Raw genomic sequence first — 23,084 nt, 5'->3', positions numbered from 1 at the left:
TCAGAAGTCTTCATTATAATAAGGCACGGCGGTAGCTTCAGCAGGATAATAGGGTATATAAAGCAGCTTCGTTTTTACATCGGCTCGGGGGCATGCGCGCAAAACTTCACTCACGAAAAAAAAAAAAAAAGTCGCATCCGTGGTTATGCCAACAACTCGGCTGCGAATTCAATGTTACAACTAAACTGAAATCAGACTAAAGAGCGGCATCGCATGTACAAGGCACCTGACAATGAGCATGCAGCGAATGCATTTCGAAGCGCACGGGCGCGCGAGTCGTCTGCTCCATCAGCAGTGGCGCACTCCGGTTCACCGCAGCGCCACCGCGGCGGCAGCCCCCGCCGGCGGATGAGAGACTAGCAATATTTCTAGGGACCCTACCGGAAGTGCCTGAAGCGGAGGTGACGCGCACAGTTCTTCGAGTTTATTTTTTTTTGTCATCTCGCCAGCACTCTCTTCCATAGAGTTCCTTACACTAACTAGAGGGAAAGCTGAGGGCGCTGCACTTCAGCCACCATGGGCGCGCTAAGAATCATGGGCCGGTGTGCTACTTGTTGCGGGACAGTCGGTTTTTCTCGGGTACGTGGAGTGGCGTTACAGCGATATTTCTTTTTCGTCATCATCATCATCTGAAGGTGCGTACATAGACCGCGAAAGCCATAGTAGCGAAGGCGCAATAGCAGACGTCGCCAATAAATGGTTTCTGTTTTCCGAAATGCCACTAAAAACTTCCTTAAGTGATTCCACAACGATAAATATTTTCATAACATTTTTTTTTATTTCCAAGTTTGCCTATTAAGTGCGAAAGTTTGGTAATTGTGCTGCTCAAAACTAAGCTAATAGGAGAAAGAGCCATCGCTTATATTGGATAAATTTCACACTGACATGCTGTTTCTCTCTCTTTTTGCAATTTATAGTCACAATATTCAACCTTAGGACGTTATTTACGGTAGAACAACGTTTATCTTTGCATTAGCTTTGGCCAAAAGTTGTAGTTCTGCACTCGGTAGCTCTCCGGCCCACGATGCTTTGAGCGCCCATGGGGGCTGAACTGGCCGTCTGAAAACTCCATGTAAACTCCCATAGACGGCAGCACAGCTTTCCCTCTAGGTAAGAGTAAGAAACTCTATGCTCTCTCCTCACAACGTCATCGAGCCGCCTCGCTACACGTTGTTGCTAGGATGCGCTATGATGTCAGCTGCAACGGCCTCCATGGAAACTTAGTTGGTATGACGTCACCACGAGCGCACCCTTCTTTACGTTTTTCGGCAAATTCGCTTTTTAATTATCAGTTTTTATGGATTAATGTTAATAACTTCTTTAATCTATATTCAAACCCTTTAATCGTCTTGATTGTGCTTCTTTTGCACAACTTTGACGCTTTTCCACGGCTTTTCGAATTGATGGCTTTTCGCTCTAGTCTGACGTCACTACCGGTTTAGCGACGTCCATGGCTGTTTCGACATTTAATTCATGTTTTGTCTTTAATTAATGAACTAATACCATGTTGGGTATTTAGCGGCATGTTTTCACCCTACACCTCATACAATGTTTTTTTTTTTCTCCTGCTAACTCCTTGCTGAACGATGCAAACGTGCTGGCAAGTTTTGCGTCCACTTTCTGATGACATGAAATCGCAAACATAGTCAAGTAAGGCTTTCGCCTTCAAAGTTCTAAATAGTGATATGGATATTGTTAAGGTCAGCCGCAGATCATCTCCAATTGAAACCAAACATCCGATTGTTATAGGCAATAAGTGACGATGTAATTAATTGTTTGCCGATGTGTACCAACGCCGGCTTTACAATGGTACAGAAGACAACTCGATATCTCAGAAAGCGTATTTTTTTAGAATTCTGGTTCATCATCACTGAAAGAACCGGTGCATAGCCACAAGAAGCTAACTCAGACCGTGGCCGGACTCGGGTGGCGGCGGCGCCGCTGGAGTCCCGCCGTGCTTAGTTTAAGGAATCCGAAGACAAGTCCTCTTGTCGAAACTTGTTCAGTTTTATTTGATTCAGTCTGCGGGATGTAGCACACACTTTATGGTTTCGCACAGGCTTAGCTGTACTTGTTATGAGAATAGCATTTACGCTAGTGATGCTGGCTTGGGTAGTCGCATGAAGCAGTGCTCCTTCTAAAGTCACATGTATACGCACAGGGGTGGGCAAGAGCAAACGGAGCACGTTATGGCCCTCTAGAGTTTTTAACTGGTTTCCTAAGTGAAACTGTGGTATGAGTGGTAGTAGACGCTAGTGCGCTTTCTCACTGACAAATAATGTTTCTCTGTGTCTGACAGGGAAAGCGGAATTGCAATTAAAACGAAATTGCATGCTCCAGTTACGTCTGTTCTCACCTGTGCGTGGGCGATGGCTGTCGCTTACCGCTGCCGCTGGTATACAAGCACGAAGTGACGAGATTTGGCGGCATGCATATGGGCAGCATCCCATAAGGATCCGTTTCCCATTTTCAGTTACGTATCCATTTGGTCTTCTAGGATTGATGCGTGCTGTTTGGTGACAAAACCGCAGATTTGAAGCATACGTGGGAAGTGTAACGCAGCATGGCGACCGGACCTCAGAATTAGCTGACGCAAACTGTGGTTAGTCTGTGCGTGCAGCGATTGGCGATGGAATCGAAGGCGGCACCTGACTTTTGATTTCTATGACTGGCCACTTACTGCTTCTGCCTGACTTTGCCGCCATGCTAAAGTGACGCCACATGAAATAGACAATGGGTCCTTATAGAATACTGTCTCTGGATCGGTAAGAGTTGAGGATAAGAGTTAATGACTACCTTAGTAATCTGCGATGCGCTGATGACACTGCCTTGCTAAGTAACTCAGGGGATGAACTGGAAAGAATGATCAATGATCGATGCAGGAAAATTAGAACGACAGATCTAAAATTAATATGCAGAAAACTAACGTAGCCTCCCATGGGGGCGGAAGGGAGCATCAGTAAAGATCGCAAGGCGCTGGAATTGGTAAGGAAATGCTTCTATAGTGATTGCAGATCGGAACCACGGGAGCGGAGTAACTAGAAGAATAAAAGGTGCACGTAGAGGGCATTTGGAAGGTACTCAGAGGCCACAGAATGCAGTGTACCAGTATCCTTCAAAAGAAGAATTCATTATCATTAGCTTGACTACACTCGCTGCTGGGCTTCTCCCAGCTACATCCACATAATCCCCGCAAGCTTTCTAACACTTGCTGCCCCCCGCTATATGCTTGTCTTTATACATAATGACCATCAGTTATCTCGCCTTCCTTTAATAATGCCCCGCCCTTGCTCATTTTCACTCGATTTCGACTAGAATATCAGTAACTCGCGGTTGCTCAGCGACCAACTTTACACGTCGCACATACAGTTTTCCGCTCCATAGCTCTCTGCGTTGTCTTAATCTAAGTTGATTCCTTTTCGTTAGCCTCCACCTTTCTGCCTCATAGGTGAGTACCGGTATGATAAAGGTGTCATCTATTTTCCTCTTGAGGGATGCTGGTAAACTACCATTCATGATCTTAGATTACTGGCCAAATGCTCTCAAATACAGTCATATTCCTCTAAGGCACTTTCGTCATCATAGAACCTGCGGTCATTACCTGTTAAGTAGGCGTATTCCCTTACTACTTCCTACACCTCGCTGGCTAATGCAAACTGCTGTTCACTTCCGAGGCCGTTGAACGTGTACCCTATAGTATTCTGCATGTTAATTATTTAACCTACCGTTCTGCTTTGCCTGTATAGGTCATTAACCTTCGTAGACAGCACACAACAGCCTTATCTTACCGGTACTCGCCTAAGGAGTGAAAGCGTATTATATAAAAAAATATAAGGGGACGCTTAAGCTTTGCCTTAAGGGCAGACGCAAAGCGCTTTTAGCACCGCCTTTTCGTTGCGTGAATTAAAAAAAAAATTCTTGTTTGAATAATTTTAATTTTGAAATTGTTATTACTGTAATATCAGCACACATTCCAAACAGACGTTAGTAAGTCATACGCACTACAACGAATTCACTAGGTGCCCCTCTAACACGCTTGGTACCAACCACCCTTCGTGGTATATGCGTTGCCTGACCGTCAGGCATGCCGAGGGCCCTGGTTCGAACTCAAATGGCCATAGAGTTATTTCATTGCAATACTTCCATTTTGTGAAATACCTCAATTAGAGGAACCTCTTCGCCAATTTCGGCTTCATTTGGACCATTCCCCAATTGGTTATATTGCTTCTTTTTTAATGTGGGGTGTTAGAAATTCCCACACGAAGTCAAATGGTTGTGACGTCATAACCTGGTCGACCAATCAGGATTTTGACTACTACTAACACTACGCCGACAGCTTTTCGACCAAACTAGCTGTAAACGATTCGCGTAAAAGAATTAAGCCTAAATTGAGTACAATGTAGCAAACAATAGAGAGGAAAATTACAGGTGTACTGATAAGAGACAGGAAGAGAGCAGAGTGGAAACAAATGCGAGTTAATGATATTCTCGCCGAAATCAAGAAGAGATAAGCATGTGCAGAGCAGGGGCGTTAAAAAAAAAAGATAAGTTGACGGACGAGATGAGGAAGTTTGCTGGGATACGGTGGTAGTAGCTGGCATAGGACTAGGTTACTTGGAGATATATAAGACAGGTGTTGGCCCTACAGTGGGTGCAGTCAAGTTCAACTTTATCGGGGAAAGAAAATGCGGGGGAATCGGTCAGCTTATGCGTCCAAAGGGTTCCGGTAAAGACGTCCCCGGAAAAAATGTCCCCAGAGTAAATGGCCCCGGAAGAAACGTCCCTGGAAAAAAAGGTCCCTATTTGCGATGTAGGAAAAAAGTGTCCCCAAGCGGGGACCACGTTTCCCGTGGCGAGCTACTATGATGTATGTTACAGCGCTTTCACCTGTCGACTTGTAAGTGACCGAACATCGAACTTCTACCTTAATAAATGGCACACACCCACGAAAAGGGATTGGTCAGGATTCAGTGTGGACTGATGCGGGGCAGTCTAAACAAAAGAATTCTTGGGGGAACTTCGGATCGCTAAACTGCGATGAGGCGAAATCCTCTATCGCGCGGTGGTCCGAAGCCCTCCACTATATGGTACCCTTTCTCTCTGTTTTCACTCGCACCTTCGTGATGACGCTATAGCGTAAGCTATCAGCCAACATATAAAACCCGCTTTAACAGAGTCGTATGAACGTGCCTGTGTGGCCTAGGGATAACGTGAATGCAAGGGTTTTGGCAGGCTGATTGTGATATCACCCCGAAGCACTTGACAATATGAAAGGAGAGACCCCAGTTGGCAGCTCCTGCCAAACGTAATGTCAGGAAGCCCTACGTCCAGTTAGGGCTCGGCCATGTCAGCTGCCAGCTACCGCCTCCCACGACTTCTTCCTGTTGTTGTTGTTCTTCTAGCCTTTGCGGACGGATGGCCACCGCGAGTATGAGCGCTTAAAGGCTTTCACCTTTAAAACAAATTACGAGGGACTTTAGTGACTGAAGTGGTGAAAGGCGAAAGCCTGAGTGCCGCATTCTGCTACGCAACTGCGCTAATTAGAAATTAATTAATAATTAAATAACCATTAAGTGTGTAATTATATATTCACTTAATTAGTAACTAATTAGCCCAAACAATGGATTGGATTATTAATAATCAATTAGCTATTAATTAGTCACCAATTAGTAATTGATCATTGATTGTCATACGGCCATATAAGGCGCGCATTCACGCATGCTGTGGTGGTGCTCTGTGAATGGTCGAAACCACTATGACGTCATCCGGCCTCGGCCAATCAGAGCCGCCGCAAAAGCGGGACACATTTTGTCCACGACAGCATGAGACATTAAAGGCTTTCGCCTTAAAAAAGATGGTAGTGGTAACACAGTGACAGCGCCTCGTCTTCGCCTTATTTGTGGGGAAAATGCGAGCTGACCACCGGCTTTTTTGGACCGGAAGCTTGGAGTGATGCGTTAGGGAACAATGGTCAATGACCGGTTAAGCCATAGCCTGCCTTCCCCAATTCATCATCTCCATCACCACCGGATGTGCAGCAAGGATTTTACGCCATCATCAAAGCAAGGATTTTACACCATCACCTTGCCACTGGAAGGTCTTCGAGGTAGTTCTAGAGAAGCATTCTGTTCTGGACTACCACGCTTCCAGTCGCTTGCACTTTTCTCAGCGGGTAATATTACGGAGCTGATTAGAACGAGCTGCAGAGCTCGGAACCACGCAGAGCATAAATAGTCAGATAACTCTTTCACCATGCTTTTTAACACTTCGTGTAACTAGTCAGGCGCCCAGAGGATCCAGGTCCCAAATGAGGAATACATTCCTACAAGAAAGAATGGAATAAAATGTGCATTTGTTGCGATGTGAATTCCAGAAGAAATTATGCTCAGGTCGCATTTTTGCCTTGGGGGCGCTTTTTTCCTAGTGGCCACTTTTCCACGGGCCTTTTCTTTCGGGGCCCTTTTTTCCGGAGACGTTTTTACTTACATCCGCATCAGAGATTAGGACAATTTCGGGCGACAGAGGCTCACGCCACGGCTCGGGTTTGGGTGTCCGGGTCGTCACTGGCCTTCATTCCATGTATCGAGTGAGGGATCAGACCTGGCAGGATCGATGCTGCTGCTACTGCTGCTGATGATGATTATGATGATGCGGTTTGTGCTTTGTGGGGGACACAGGCGGTGGCTGATTCGAATTCGGTACTGCGTCACTTTGGCGCGCCGCCCAGTACGCTGCCGTAGCATTCTTCATACAGTTTGTAAGGGGACGCGTTGTATCCGCTCTTGAAAAAGGCACAGCTGTTTGGAGGCCACCGCTAAGGGAACGTTTTGCTTCAGTATCGGCCTGTTCATTTCCATGGAGTCCGCAGTGGCCAGGGATCTATTGAAACATTATCCTGTGGGCTGGCAGTCGGGCAGATATAAGGAGCTACATGATGTTGTGTAGCGTAAGAAATTTTCCAAAATTTGCAATGCAGTCGTTGAGTTCGTGAATATACACCATTCTTGATGTGGTTCCCCACATATACGTAGCGAATAGATTCCCATAGTGCAACAAGTTTAGCTTCGGTTGACGTAGAAGCCTATGCCCCAAAAGTAAATGAAGAGTCGTTTTCTGACCGGGTGGGACTACAGCTGCAGCGGATGCCCGTGCTGGCACAGATCCGTTATTGTATACGTGAATATAGTTATGATATTCAGACCAGATGTGCGCCAGAGTAAGTTGTTTGAGTCCACTGAGTAGCACCATTGAATTCTTTAGTATCCCGGGAACATCTAGGCGCACCGAAGGTTTATCCATCACCCATGGTGGTTGGGCGGGATGATATGGGAGGACATAGCTTGTTGGTACTCGCGATTGATGGCAGCGGAGTGCACATGCAAAACTGCAGTTCGGCCGCTCATCCAGAATCTTCCTCGGTTGGTGATAACGGTGTCGTGTAAGTGCTCGTAAATACACACCAATTGGCTCGTGTGACGAATATATCAATATTGGATGAGCATGTACTTCTTCAATTGTGCCTTTGCTCGAGGTGCACCTGTGCAATCTAGCCAGCGCCCGACGCATTCATCTAAGAAGGCTCGATCGACCACTGACATTTTATGTTCCGCGTGAAATTCTGCGTCATCATTCATGTCTGCTACATAAACTTCGTTTAAATGTGGCTTTCATGCGCAGATCATCATCATCATCAGCCTGATTATACCCACTGCAGGGCGAAGGCCTCTCCCATATTTCTCCACTTAACCAGGTTCTGTGCTAGCTGCATCCACTTGACCCCTGCGAACTTCTTAATCTCATCCGCCCACCTAACTTTCTGCCGCCCCCTGCTACGCTTTCCTTCCCTTGGAATCCAGTTTGTTACCCTCAGCGACCATCGGTTATCCTCTCTTCGCACTACATGTCCTGCCCATGTCCATTTCTTCTTCTTAATTTCCACTAGAATGTCGGTAACTTGAGTTATTTCTCTGACCCAATCTGCACGCTTCCTATCTCTTAATGTTACCCCTACCATTTTTCGTTCCATAGCCCTCCGGGTTGTCCTCAACTTAAGTAGAACTCTCTTGGTTAGCCTCCACGTTTCAGCCCCATAGGTGAGTACAGGCAAGACGCAACTGTTGTATACTTTCCTCTTGAGCGATACCGGTAAGCTGCTAGTCATAATCTGCGAGTGCTTGCCAAATGCGCTCCATCCCAATCTTATTCTTCTTGTTATTTCCTTTTCATGGTCTGGATCTGCGGTTACTACCTGTCCTAAGTAGACATATTCGCCTACTACTTCCAGTATTTCGCTACCTAATGTAAACTGCTGTTCCTTCCCGAGGCTGTTTAACATTACCTTAGTCTTCTGCATATTGATTTTCAAGCCACCTTTCTACTTTTTCTGTCTAGGTCATCAATCATTATTTGCAGTTTATCCCCCGAGTTGCTTAGCAAGGCAATGTCATCAGCAAATCGCAGATGACTGAGGTATTCTCTATCTACCCTTATCCCTAACTGCTCCCATTCCAAGTCTCTGAATACTTCCTTGGGGAGATCGTGTCTCCTTGCCTAACACCTTTCTTTATGGGAATTTTGTTACTTTCTTTATGCAGAACTATGGTTGCTGTGCAGCCACTATATATATCTTCCAGCACTTTCACGTACGGCTCGTCTACCCCCTGATTTCGCAATGCCTGCATCACCGCCGAGGTTTCAACTGAGTCAAATGCTTTTTCGTAATCAATGAAAGCTATGTATAAGGGCTGGTTATATTCCGAGCATTTTTCTATCACCTGATTGATGGTATGGATATGATCGATAGTAGAGTACCGTTTCCGAAACCCTGCTTGATCCTTTGCTTGATTGCAGTCTAAGGTTGTACTGATTCTATTAGCGATTACCTTAGTAAATACCTTATACGTAACAGACAGTAAGCTGATTGGTCTGTAATTTTTAAGGTCCTTAGAGTCCCCTTTCTTGTGAATGAGGATAATGCTTGCATTCTTCCATGGTTCCGGTACCGTCGATGACACCAGGCACTGCGTATACAGGGTGGCCAGTTTTTCTAGCACGATATCCCCCCCGTCCTTCAGCAAATCTGTAGTTATCTGATCCTCTCCAGCTGATTTCCCCCTTTTCATAGTTTCTAGTGCTTTCTTGACCTCGTCCTTCGTCACTGGTGGAACGTCTGACTGTTTTTCCCTACCGCCAATCTCGCGCAGATACTTGCATTTAATTGGACAGGCGGACTCCCCGGGATGTTCAACTTGTGGTATCACAGAGTCTGGGGACCATATATTATTGGTGTGCCCAGTGTCTGTGCGCGAACGAAAAGTGCTAGCAGCTTCCTTGAAGCGTTTGGAAAAGAGGCCTTTGTCGGAAGGGTTGCTGCTGGGCGCTTGGCAGGACAAGGGGAAGGGTGTCCAGGCAGTGCGGTCTCTGCCGTTTTTTGTGCGACACGAGACTTGATTCGCGCTTGCAACGCAAATTCCCCACATCATAACCTGTCATGACCCTCTTCCGTAGTGCGGAGTAACAGGCCAGATTTTAATTATTTCGGTCAACCTCTCTGCCTTTCGGGTAAATAAACCCATATATATATATATATGGCGCACCGCTTTACCTACTGCAAAACTTTCTCTGGGACTTCGCCTCGGAGAATGGGAAGACATTTTGGAGTGCTTTCTATTAAAATATGAGCTGCGCTTGATGAACGGATTTCTACTGGCAGTTAATGGCGGTGGATACCAGCGCACTGTGGCATATGAGGATGGGAGTGAGTCACACACACTCATATATGCCACATCCTGGCACTACCACATGATCCCGCGTAGGAAAAAAAGAACGTAAAAACTCTAGAATCGTTCGATATATTCAGTAGCCAGCACAACCATCCATTTCTGACTTCCGTGAAATGACCGGCAAGGCTAGTCACAGCGTCATAGCTTGTAACGAGCAAAGTTGTCTCGCAATTCAGAAGGACGTTTCTTATGATATGCTGGGCTTGAACATGTTTATAAAGCTGTGTTTAATTTTGACAACACACACACACACACACACACACACACACACACACACACACACACACACACACACACACACACACACACACACACACACACACACACACACACACACACACACACACACACACACACACACACACACACACACACACACACACACACACACACACACACACACACACACACACACACACACACACACACACACACACACACACACACACACACACACACACACACACACACACACACACACACACACACACACACACACACACACACACACACACACACACACACACACACACACACACACACACACACACACACACACACACACACACACACACACACACACACACGCACGCACGCACGCACGCACGCACGCACGCATATCATCAAGGCACATATATCATCAAGACATATCAAGGCATCCCAGTTTAATGCAGCCAAGGTTTTAAATATAAGGTAAGCCCTAGCCCAGTCAGACTAATTAAGAGCTGTTCAGTTCCGCCTATGCTAATCTGCAGTATATTTAGTTCAACAGTGTTACTTAATTAGCAAAAACTAATTAGTCATTTTTAATTATTGTATGAGAAAAGTGTCAATGCCAAATTTTGGATCTGCTCGAAAAACGCCTAGCTGCATTGTTTTCATCAGGACAGAATTTACATAAATCAATTTTTTACCTGCCGAAAATGACACCTGCGCAATAATAATATTTTTAGCGGCGCCACTTTAAAGCCCAAGAAGCGTCCCAGATAACAAAATTTGATTTTCTCTGCAGTGCTCTCTCCGATGAAGCTGGTTGCACGCACTTGGCTAATTATTTAAAATAACAGCCGGTCAGGTCACGACATTTTTTGAAGGCTTATAAATAGAGATGAGTAAGTCGTACGGTAATGTGAACAACGTACCTGGCCGTTTTTTGAGGCGGTCTACAACTTTTGCATTGATAAGTGTTAGTGCAAAAGCTGACAAGTTTAACAAAAACAAGTATTAAAGAAGTTTAAGTTTAAATGTTTATGCAAAAGATTCACCAATTAAAATAGCTAATTAGTCTTTAATGATTAATTAACTGTGGTGAACAAAAATAGCGCAGGTTAGCATAAGCGACTCTGAACAGCTCTGAATGGTTTCACTTGGCTGGGAACCACCGCAGATATTAAAACCTTGGTTACATTTATCTGGCACTCCGTATATTATATATTCTAGTGGAAGAAGCCACCTCATTTTGTGGCATGGGCTACAACTCGACATAGAGAGGACTACGTGGAGTGTAATTGCTTTGTTGTACATTCGCAGCAATGGATGTTTAAAAGTACCATGTCCCGAAAAGAGAGTGGGAGAAAAAAAAAACAGGAATGTTTGCGGTGTCATGCATTAAAAAAAAAACACACGCACACACATGTTACGAACTGCATGGAAGCCCTGAGTGTTCAGTCGTGCTAATTATGGAGTCAGAAAGCGTCGAATCGTTTCAAACACTAGGGCGGGAGCCCGGACTAGTTTTCTCATACGACTCAACGCAGTTAATATAGAGTACAAAATGTGTTGTTCTGGAGATGGTGTGCGGATGTACGGGCGACGGTTTCCGCTTCTCTAGCGTCACTTCAGCTGCGACAGACGACGTTACTTTGGTTTACGCCGCATGGTCGTTATCTAACGCACCGACCTGTACGAACGCGGTGTAGTCTGTGAAGATACTTTAAAAGAGCACTGCCTGACAAACAACGCATTCCACAATGAATAGCGGACAAGCTCGACAGTGGCGGTACGCAACGGCGGGAAGACGAGAAAACGACGTGGCTGCCAATTTGGAAGCAACCTTGTTGCTACCGGTAACCGCAGAAACATGCCACGGCGCTCCAAGTGGGGTGACGATGGGCCGGGTCGGACGATAAGAGAGCACGATAAGAATGTTTTCCGGTACAGCTTTGATGGCCACCGCCCGACCACCTCCTTGTTGCACCACGTGCAGTCAAGGTGCTGGGGCCTTTAGCCGATAAGCGCCCCTGACCATCGTGAAAGGGAATGCGGCTGCGGGGGCGTTGTGTTTACAGCGACCGCCAAAAAGGTGGTTGCACCTGTCGCGTCGACACTTTTGCCGGAGCAAAGCACGAGTGCCCACTTCACTTTGAGAGTCTACACTGCGACACCGCCGTTCCTTGTTAGGGGTCGTCGAGGGAAAACCAGAGACAGGCGCCGCCGCCTGCCTGCGACTGCGAGCCGAGCTACAACTCCGATAAACCAAGTACGGTTGGCTGCGACGTCGATAACAACCAGTGGGAGCACCGCCTTTATTTACCACAAGCCCAATCAAGATTAGTGCTGCGAAGTACGTGCAGCCAATCACTGCGTCCCTCCGAAGCATTTGTCTCGTCGGTCTTCAGTTACCCTGGTTTGTAGGTAAGGGCGCACCGCCCCAAAGTCGTAATGTATTCAACGTACGGTTCCGTCAGTTTTTCGGCAGTTTCCGAATGGTGGAAGCTGACACGCAGCTTTTCCTGCAATAAAGAATGGCCCATAAAAATTCCGGTTGATATGGTGCTGCCGTTAAATTTTCTTTGTAAGGTCTTGCGTGTTGGAGCTGCTGGTGAGACCTTAGCAGAGGAAGCTCTGACGATTTTGCATGCTTACGTATACACTAGTCAAGCTCTACGCGTATGACGAAAAAGAGAACGCAGGGCAGGCTCGCCGTTAATTTGTTTCTAAATGTTATCGCGGCGTTTGATTGTGGCTTGATTATCAACGAATCAACAGCTTATAGCCAGTGTTTGCAGAACTACGGCGTATTCCTGGCTGAAGGAAAAAAACACTATGCGTCATGTCTTTTTTTTTTTTTTGCTATATATGCTGTCGAGATATACACAATATAGGCTACGGGGGAAAGAAAGGGATGCAAAACAACTCCAAATAATTGCCATGCTCTGTTTAATGTTATAGCACCTGTTTGTAGAAGAATGCTAGTCACGCGAAAGTTGACAAATGAAAATGCCGTTAGAAGAATCAGCGTGAGAGGTGCTGTATTCTTATCCGGAAACAGCGATCCTATACAGGCGGCGCCGTCCACAGTCGGTGCAGTCGGCGGTACTTACTTTGGACCAAGCTCGTTTTCTTCTCCTGGGTCAGTCTCTGAAAAGAGAAAGGCCTTGAAGGGTTTTTATTTTTTCAATTCTATTGAACGTACACGGATACACAAGTGCGACAGAGTGGATGGTTGAGTGAATCTGAAGCTGCACTTCAAATACCGCATTACTTTTGCAGTGTCTCAGGAATTTCGAGGTCACATGCTAACAGGCGTTGTCGCAGTGAATGTGACCATATCTATCTATAGGTCGACGTAAAATAAAAGCCGGTTTGTCTAGGGCATGATAGGTTTAGGATCCCCCAGCCGCGCGGGGGATATGAGGGACGCCGCAGTGGAGGGCTCTGGATTAATTTCGACCATTCGAAGTTCTCTAAAATGCACTGAAATCGCACAGCGCACGGGAGTCGTTGCATTCTGCCTTCAACTTTATATCGTCGTAAAAAGTCCGAAGGACAAAAGCAAAAAAGGTATACATCCCCCCCCCCCCCCCCCTCTCTCTCTATCTATCTATCTATCTGTCTCAAACCAGGTCGAATAGTGCAGGTCTTAGAAGCTTACACAAGATAAAAACAATGTTCCTATGTCGATATTGACACTCATGTGCGAGCTTTTATTTGGTCTTCGCTCCAGGTTTGCAGTAGCAAGTCTCACTTTTTTTAGTTTTCACTTTTTTACGTGTACATTGAACTCTCTGTGTGGATGGACAGGCAGCTTGTATATGTAGTCTCAGTTTTTGATTTTCTTTGAAAAATACCTTAGCAATATAAAAAATTGGTAGCGTGTTTGCTATCTTCAGATGTTGCAAACAGTTCGCAGGTTTTCCGAGGGTGGAGATCGAACTTGTTGTAATGGGCCTTTGCAGTTGTTTCCTCCTCATAAAAGACACATATGTTGCAGATTTTCTTGAACAGAGGAGAGTTCAAAAACATGCCACATACGAAAAGCGACGGTCAGCGCAGTTCCCCTACTCTTTTGTGTTGTGGGCAGTCAGTGAGAAGGAACAGAAAATTCTAATTATGAGAATCTCATGGCTGCAGTGCGCTCTTTCCTGCCTTCTCCTACAGTAGGGAGAAAAAAAATGTTGCGGTGCACTGGCTGAAATAGCAGGATTATTTGGTTGCATACTTTTAATTCGATTGCTGCCACATTTTGCATGTAATGCAAAATAACTCGTCCTTTTTTTTTTTTTTCAAACTCCGGACGTCTCCAGGGCCAAAAAAAAAAAAAGCGATAAGAAATAGAAATTGAGCTTCTCACTAAACTATTTACTTTCAAGCGCGCCGGATAGAAGCAGCAAAAGAGTCTTTGCGAAAGGCCGAAGCGCACTTTGCAGCCCACGATTGTGTCCTCGCGTATTCCAAGTTAAAATTGACTGACAGCCACATTCGAAGAAAATATCGGCGCGGTCGCCGCGCGCATCTACGATCATTCGTGAAGACGGACGCAATTTCTCACGGTACACCGCGCGGCTCATGCACTCGGCGATGACGCGAGAGCTAGACGTCTTGGGGGAGAGACGCACGAGAGTTTTTGTCTCTGCTTGTACCCCCGCCTCTCTTGCTCCTTACTACGGCTGCTGGCGCCCAAACACAAAGGGGTCGACGAAGAGGAGGGCAGCGGCGCAGGCAGCCACCGGAAATTACGAGGCCTTCTGTTTTTGGACCCGAGGCTCGGGTCCCCGCCCTCGGCGTCCCTTAATTGTATTATCCCAGGCGAATCAGAGCAATTTGTGGGCAGGCCAGGTAATTGATCGAATTGAGCCCCATATTTCGCGCTTGGCCGAGCCCTTTCTGGCCCAAATACGAGCCCCGACGTGAGGCCCACCGCTGCGTCCTTCCGCCACGCGGTCACAGCTGCACCGCGGGGTGCGGGATCGCGTGCCGCAGCGAGGGGAAGGACAGACGCTCGCGGACAACGCGGCGCGACGGTCTGCGTTCAACGACGTCACTCGGCGCGTTCAGCAACTGCGTCGTGAATGGTGATGCTTTCTATGGCACTGACGCGCTTCCATCAAGTGGCAGGAAACGGGCACGCTTGTTGGCTGCAAGGAGCAGTTTATTGATAGCAGTACGGGGCCTAGCGGCTACAGTGAAATTCTTTTGTTTTGGAGCTCAGGCAGCCGCATATTATTCTGCCGTAAACTGAAGTTCTTTTTTTTCTTTTAATCCTGCGCTGAACCTCTTCCTTAACTGCGTTACGATCATGCCTTTTGCCACCTTTACGTTGAAGGTGTGGTCAACGTGACGGATACTGAACCGAGTAGCCATGATAGTTTCCGAACAGGTGAGGTACTGGGCCTTTGTAGCACTAGGACAACAAGCGCGCTTCGGCATTTGTTTCAGGGATATACTGCACACGGCAGGTGCACAGTACCTGTTACTGTTGCTCAGTCTGCCTTCTATTTAACAGCACATTTGCTGTGCAGCGTTACGGGCGTATGTCTCCACTTAGCCACTGATGTCTATGCACATGTTGAATGACATCTGCTGCCGTGACTTTGCTCAGACACTATATATACAAGCTCCGATAGCTCTGTCCGTGGATGGAAGGCGTTGGGTTGTAGAGCACCCTGTCACGGCACGAAGCCAGGCAAATATCCCTGGGAAGTTCCATCAGCTGTTTTCCACGAAGCTTTGAGAATGATTTTCATGTTCGCACCCGTAGATAACATGGGCAGTGGTCGCGGATCGTTGGCATGGACAGTGCACGTCACTCAATCGAGGTTGTCCTTGAAAAAGTTTCCTCTCAGCTTAATGGTGAAGTGCGAGCAGCGTGGGACAGAGGCAGTTATAATTAGGTTTGTTTGTAAAACGCGACTGAGAAGTACTTATAGTTGTCAGCGCAACGGCACACGCCGAATAAAAGAGGAACGAAGAGAAGGACGAAAACCTCTCCGTTCCTCCTTCTATGAGCTTAAGTCGTGAATACCAACTAGCCCAACAACTAACTCGACTGAGATGAAGTGCAGACAGGAGATGTTGCTTTGTTTCGGTTGGCCTCCCCTTTGCATGGTACCTCATTTCATTTATGCGTAGATAGCACACGGCCAGCGGATGCGAACAGAGCTGCACGTGCTCCCTCGTACACAGGAGCTGGCTCTGGTGGGCTCTTTAACGACAATTGCTACAATGCAGCGAGCATCTACAGCGCAGCGCAGAATAGCACCCCCCACGTCATGTGCGCTTCTTTACGATTTGTATTTAGAATGAAAAAGAAATCACCGACCGCGTCAACTTTAAACTGCGCGCATACGTTAAGAACAGTCTTATATAGCCCTGTAGCTATACCTCCCCCCCCCCCCCCCCTTAAACGAAAAAAAAAAAAAATACCTGACAGAAAGCGTTTGCAGAAGAGCAGCTATTCATTATGTCCGCCAAAGCTGCATGCATGGTGAGTGCGTGGCCTGCAACTGTGTTTAAAACGAGCGTGCCAACAGGTAAGCATGCAAGTAGTAATGCAAACGGTGGATTAGTCAAATTTTACTTTTGTATTTGTTTGCTTACCGCAGTGAGCTATCATAGTAATATTATATACAAGCATCATTGGTGGAAGTAAGGTTCAATGAGAACCTGATACTCCGTCAAATCGAATTGAAGCAGTGACGGTTATTTTTTGAACTCTGCAGTTGTGAACACGATTAACGTCAGCTCATTTCATACGAAGCATTGAACAGAAGAAGAAATTCAAGGGCGGCACTTGCCCTCCTGCAACAAAAACATAAACGCTTGAAAGTTGCTGTTTCTCCGCTAGGTGAGCTGTATGCACGCGGACGTAGAAGAAAACAGCAAAAACTGACGAAGTCAACGGAATGAAACTGCGTCCGGCTTCATGATGCGCGCTGTAAAATTATCACTGTCAACAAAGCTGGCGAAATCTGATATTGTTCATTTCGAGATATATAAAGAAAAGGCATTTCAAGAACGCTTCGTCCTTGCACGCGTGCTGGTACATTTGGGCCAACTTTGACTGGAGGTTGGCTCTGTTTGAGTTATGTGGGACACGCCGCCGACCTGGCGTGCCGGCGCCGGTCTGTCCTCGCGCAGGTGCGCGCTCGGAACGGGAGCCCGCGGGCGACCGGCCGTCCCAGCGAGCAGATCGCCCGTTTTGGTCATTAATCACGTGTCCTTCCGGATTAAGACGGATTAGAGGCCGCGGGTGCCAAAAGAGGTGCACGACCTTTTAGCGCCCCGTTCGCTTTCCTCATGGGCGTCGTGGCTGCTTCTTTGCCTCGTTGTTTTCTGGCCGCGAAGAAGTCTGCCGCCAGCAGCCTCCATTATACACGAGACTGATTAATGACTGGGCCGCAGTTCCCAAGAAAATAGCCGCGGCTGTTTGCAGCGGCCGGCTCTTCCGGCTTCAGTTGCGAGAGCTCGGAGCGCGCGCCCTGGGTCGCACGTGTTTGCTAGCGCTCGCCGCCGCCGCTGCTGTAGGAGGCACGCGTGTCACTTGCAGCCTCCTGGTGTTGCACTGCACTTAAGGTCACTGCGCCTGTAAATATTAATAACTACGGCACACATACTTTCGACAGAGCCCGGCTGTTCATTCGCCTGCTTGGTTCGTGTGCCAGGTGTTCCGACGCAGTCACGTCGAACTCCTGGAAGCATGTTCGGGTTGGAGTGTAAGATTTATGCTTTTGTGGATACGGCTGATCACCAAAGGAAACGGGCTGAAATAAGCAGGCGGTTACTGAGGGGTGTTGATTAACAGTGAATAATGCATTTCGTGTGCCACATTATTCGCGACTTCATAAGTCTACGGATAGAGGATGTCGTGAGAAAGCTTTTGCGGGTTTGGCGCCCAGCCCGGAGTCGGCAGGTGCGCAGCTTTTTTTTCTACTTTTCTTTTTTTACGTGCAGAGAAATATAGAATACATCGTCAAGTTCCGCAAAGGCGCAAAGAAGCTTCGCATTTTTCGCCACTTCCAAGTTCCCGGTTAACATATTTTTTTTTTTTTTTTTCAGGTGCTGAACATCGCGGGTAGATAACATTGTGCGGAACACTGGCTTTGCTAATGCTTGCCAAACACGACACAGACACCAAATGTATATCGTTTTCGCGCATTAAGTGAAGATGTCACAAGTCCTTAACAACCATCAAATGTTCCGAATTATTGGCTGTCCCGTAGGAACTGATGGGTTCTTTTCGCGTCAAACAGGCCAATTCATCTTAGCTTGTGTATATGTCAACTGAAAGGAAACTAGAGGGGTGCAAACTAATATTTCTTTGCAAGATAAAACAAAGTGCTTAATTAACAGTACTCACAGTACACTTCTGTGAGTGGAATCCAGGCTGTCATCTGCGCGCGTAGTAACGTTTCGATATATATCAAGTATGTCTTTTTTTATCTATATTTCTTAGATAATACAATGTCATATGCACAGAACAGAAACACACGAATGGACAAAGAGTTGTAGCTTGAAAAGTGATTGTGGCAGCTTGAAAAGTGATTGTGGCTTTAACTAAGCCGTACGAGGGTGCCTGCGTAGCCTATAGGTGTAGCGTGCCTGACTAAGCATTCAGTAGCATCTGGAAGGTTGGTTCTTATTTCACCTTCCCACCTCAAATGAGCAACCTGAGATGGCAGCTCTTCCAAGCTAAATTTATGGTATCATGCGTTCTCGTTAAGTCGGGAGGTCACTGGCAGGTGGCAGCTGGTGCCCGGGCATGCCAGCTACCGCCCGCCCGCGCAATGCTCGTGATTTTTTGTTCTCAAAGCCGGATTTTCTTGGCAGCGGGACCTTTAACGCGATCGCGTTAAATATAAGAAAAGCTATTTCTATAGTGTTATAATGAAGGCTGTGCGATGAAAAAACAACAACAAAAATATCAAGGGGATGCCAATAACAGAAAGCCTGCTGACAGCAGCCGAAAACTTCAATCAACGATTCAAACGCAAATCAAGGGCCGCTTCCTGTACAGCGCATTGACCGTGAAATCACATCCTGGTTAACTGACGCCGTCTTTTGCTTTAATGAAGTTTCATAGCTTTGGTGAAACAGTACATAGTAGTTAGGCATAGTAATGTATTTATAACGGTAGCCAAGAACCTGATGATCCTGTTGAGTGCTACAAATACTTGTTTTTCCCTTTTTCGAAGCAGTTTTCGTCGAGTAAACAACTGAAGCATCTCCTCATGTCATGTCCAGATCTGTCAGCCTTCATGAAATCAGGTGTGAGTCAATAGCATAAGTGTTGTGCTTCCTTTCCGGTTTGAGTGCTTTCGAGTTCAAGAGCTTGGTTTGGCTCTCTTCAGGTAGTGAAAAAAAGAAAGTAGAAATAGCACTCGAGTAGCGTGTCTGTCGTTAACGCTAACTCCAGGAGCGGTGCATGCGTCTCCCAAGTCACCTTCGGCCACTTGACATAAGATTGTGTATTTAGCTAGGAACCAGCGCTTGGAGTGCTGGTGAATTCGCACGTGTAGCACTAGTCCTAACATGCGGGTTATCGGTCACCACAGGCGAATGCACGCTCATCGAAAACAAGCACTTCAATGGAGCAGTTTTAGAAACCCTTGTAAGATAAAGGAAATGTAAACAAACCTTCTTGCGACAAATGCACACTTGTGCACGCGCTCTGTTGTGGTCTCATAATATCAGGCGCCTCCTGCAGAGACAAGCTACGTCGAATAAACTTCCGAGGCCATAATCCCACCTCATCTCTTGTGCAAAAGTGCGGTGTGATTGGTCATTGCATGGCCTCTGGGCGGTATAGGGATAGCGGGCAAAAACTGCGATATCTAATAATCGACTTCACTTTATGACAGATACCTCTTTCATTTCGATCTTGAGTGCAGGGGCCAGATTCACACATTAATTCATGTGTCTTTGTGCGTAACTGGCTAGTCCACGACTGGATGCTGTCCATGTGGTTGAACAAATACTACGTAAAGGAAGACGCGGAACATACCCGTGAAACTGACCGTACATTCACAAAGCATTTCCTACTTCATCGAGCGCAAGGTGGGCACGTGATTGCTAGGCAACCGTGCACTTCCCGAACGCACTATCACAGGATTTCTGATGCACGTACCGTGATGGGCCTGTGCACTGGCTGGACAGCGACAGACAAGTGGACTGTATACGTCAGCTGCGCTGCTGGGCGATCAAGAATCAGTGATTTCCATTAGGGAAATTTTCCTTCTTTCAGGGAAGTTTAGGGTTGTATTTGGTTTGGTTTGGTTTGGTTTGGTTTATAGGGTTTAACGTCCGAAAGCGACTCAGACTATGCGAGATGCCGTAGTAGAGGGCTCCGAAAATTTCGACAACCTGTGGTTCTTTAACGGGCCCTGACATCGCACAGCACACGGGCGTCTTGCTTTTCGCCTAATTCGAAAACAGGCCGCCGCTGCCAGGATTCGATCCCGCATCTTTAGGCACAGTAGTCGAGCGCCCTAACCACGGCACTATACCACAGCAAGGCTTAGGATTGAGTTTGGGCAAGAGCGAATCTTTTCGGAGCTCAGAAATCTGAACAGCCAAATTTCGTCAGTTTTACAGTTTTACAGTTTTCAGTATTTTTCAAGTTGCTGCAGAAAAAGAAAAAAAGCGAGACAAAAGGATTTGGGGTCCTACTGAGGCTATTATGGCATGATATATCACTGCCAAGAAGTGGCCAGTGAACAAGGACGCAAGAACACCTTTGTGAATCTGAGTGTTAGTTCGCTTCTATAGCGCTTATATTTTTGTTCTGTAGAGACAGAGGCGGAAGAAGAAAGGTAAACTCGGTAATCATCCTGACCTACAGGAAGTTTACGATTCAAGGAAAGTTTGACATAAAATTTGACAGCTTATTTAATTTCATTTACTCATACTTTTCTACAAAGAAGGAGACAAATGTTAGGAGAGGCAGAAAGCGCCTAACCAGCTCCAGTCCCGCGAGCACCCAGCAGACATCTGTGTCTCCAGGAAACAAGTATATTTTAAAGGAACACTGAATACAAGTTGAAGTTGACTTGTATCGACATTGTACCGTATTCTACTGACAGAGACGTCACCTTCATTAAAACGCAGCTTTAATAAGGTAGAAAAATGCCTAACAAATAAATGCAGGTGTCAGCACCATCGGCCGATTTCGTTCTGCGTCGGCGACTTCTTTTCTTCTCTCACGTGGGTTATATGGTACACTTCTATTGTCTTCAAAATGGAGATTAAGGAGCACTTCTGAATGTGGACGTCAACAGTTAGACTCGAGTGGTGGGAAAGTTTTTAAATGTGATATTCTGAACACTGAATTAATCTTGCTGCTGGAAAAGTATCAGCATAGCGCGAAAGAGACATAAAATAGGTACTATAAGTTTGCATGGAGTTGCTCTCAACGTCCCTCTAAGTGAGCACCGAAAAAGGTATTGATAGAGAAATTTAGTGCAGCGGAGGCGTACTATCGCAGGCGCATGCCGGTTTACCAGAAGGCTTCTACGCATGCGCAGTGGCCCTACCTCACCCCTCCCCTGCCGTTGCACGTCCGCAGCGGGCGTCAGGTAAACCGGTATAAGTCTGTGCTAGTACGTCTCCGCTGTACCAAATCTCTCTATAGAGGCTTTTAGCATAACGGAGACATACTGGTTTACAGGATGCATGCGCAGTGGCCCCATCCGTGCTACTGCGCAGCTCAGGAGGTGTCCGCTAATCTTGTATACGTCTACGCCAGTACGTCTGCTCTATGATAGAGGCCTGTAATAACTCACAGTTGAGAAATTCAAATTCAAGAGAAAGGGGCATAGAGAATCATCGGAAATGACACTGCTCGGAAGCGAGAGAGTATATAAACCCCGCCAGTGGTGACCGCGCTTCCCAGACGAAGACAAATCCTCTTGTCGAAACATTGGCTTGCGGAAAGGTTTCCACTCAACACTTGTTCGCTCTTTTTTGATATTGCGTATAGTCTTTGTTGCATAAGAAGAGAGAAAAAAAAAGCGAATTTGCATGGAGAAGTGAGTACACGGGGACAAATTGAGAAAAACCATGGAGGAAGGAAACAACAGGAGAGGCCCTTGCGATTCCCAATGCATTGGAGAAAGTGTGGCGGGAGTGACGTCAAAATTTAGGGTTAGCCAAGTCGGGCCATTAGCAACGGCGACGCTGTTGCTATGAAAACTCGGGCCACTAGCAACAGCGTTGCTAAGGGCCCGAGGTACGTGAGCGTCGCGGAGAAAGAAAATGCAGAGGGTAAAGGAGGGGGAGAGACGTTTCAGCGTCCGGTCGCGGCGCGGCCGCGCCGGCTTCAAAAAAAAAAAAAAAAAAAAAAAAAATGGCGTCAGGGCCTCTTCTAAGTTCTTTCCTTCCTCCATGAGAAAAACAAAATCAAGCTATATGAATACCATGGACGCCGCAAACGCGACCCTAAAGGGGGCAACAAAGGAGACAGATTATAGAGCTCCGGTTTGTCTGGAAATAGGCGGAACATTAACCTATCTGCAGTGACTGGCCCTTTGCAAACTAAATTCCATGATAGCACTTTGTTCACGGTCGCACACGCCGCATGAAAGCCAAATGATCTCGAATACTTTATCTAAAGCGACAAAGCGCTATACAGATGCTTGCATTTGCCTCACTAAAACTATGCTGCAACGTGAAAGCTGCAGCTGGCTTTCAGCAAATCAGAGGCCGAATTCTGAAGGAGTTTTGAGCTCGGAAACAGCTCGCGACTGCCGCGGGCCAATGAAACCGGCGATCGCGATAGGCCGGCCTACCGTAACCAAGGCGCCTACCAGTCAAGGACCGTTTTGAAGTGCGAACAGTCGGCGTAGGCGTAGCCAGCGAGGCACTCGTCTTCACAACAGCCTGCCATTCTCCCTTGCTCAAACGCTGAACTCCAAGGGCAGCGTGAACGATAACCGCCGCCGCAGTTACTTTATACGGACCCGCGGAAGGGCATGTGTGTGTGGCCGCACGGCTATCAGCGCCGGTGTCAGTTACCCCGTGCCGCACAATATGCAGAACCCAGACACCTGTAGGGCTGGCAGTGACTTCCCGGTGGGAGCCAGGCTT

General features: G+C 46.8%; 1 protein-coding gene across 7 annotated transcripts in view; it reads right to left on the bottom strand.

Moving 5' to 3' along the window:
- The window catches only part of LOC146205877 (uncharacterized), a 153,042-nt gene that overhangs the window by 9,211 nt on the left and 120,747 nt on the right, over positions 1–23,084 (bottom strand). For 5 of the 7 annotated variants that reach the window (XR_014704270.1, XR_014704272.1, XR_014704271.1 and 2 more), the window contains 2 exons: positions 13,106–13,142; positions 12,275–12,514 (listed from right to left, as the gene is read on the bottom strand). Coding sequence is in view for 3 of the 7 variants with exons in the window: in XM_084590548.1 (XP_084446674.1) it covers positions 12,466–12,514; positions 13,106–13,142 (86 nt within the window). In the remaining 4 variants the exon portion in view is untranslated. Of the gene's footprint in view, positions 1–12,274; positions 12,515–13,105; positions 13,143–23,084 lie in introns of those variants that run through there. The other 2 variants (XM_084590546.1, XM_084590547.1) reach the window with 1 other exon arrangement.

This window comes from Amblyomma maculatum, chromosome 1, assembly GCF_055883805.1.
Source record: "Amblyomma maculatum isolate TAMU_Amacu chromosome 1, ASM5588380v1, whole genome shotgun sequence".
NCBI classification, from domain to species: domain Eukaryota; kingdom Metazoa; phylum Arthropoda; class Arachnida; order Ixodida; family Ixodidae; genus Amblyomma; species Amblyomma maculatum.
Note: the sequence above shows the minus strand (reverse complement) of the source record. Positions and strands in the feature narration are given on the sequence as shown.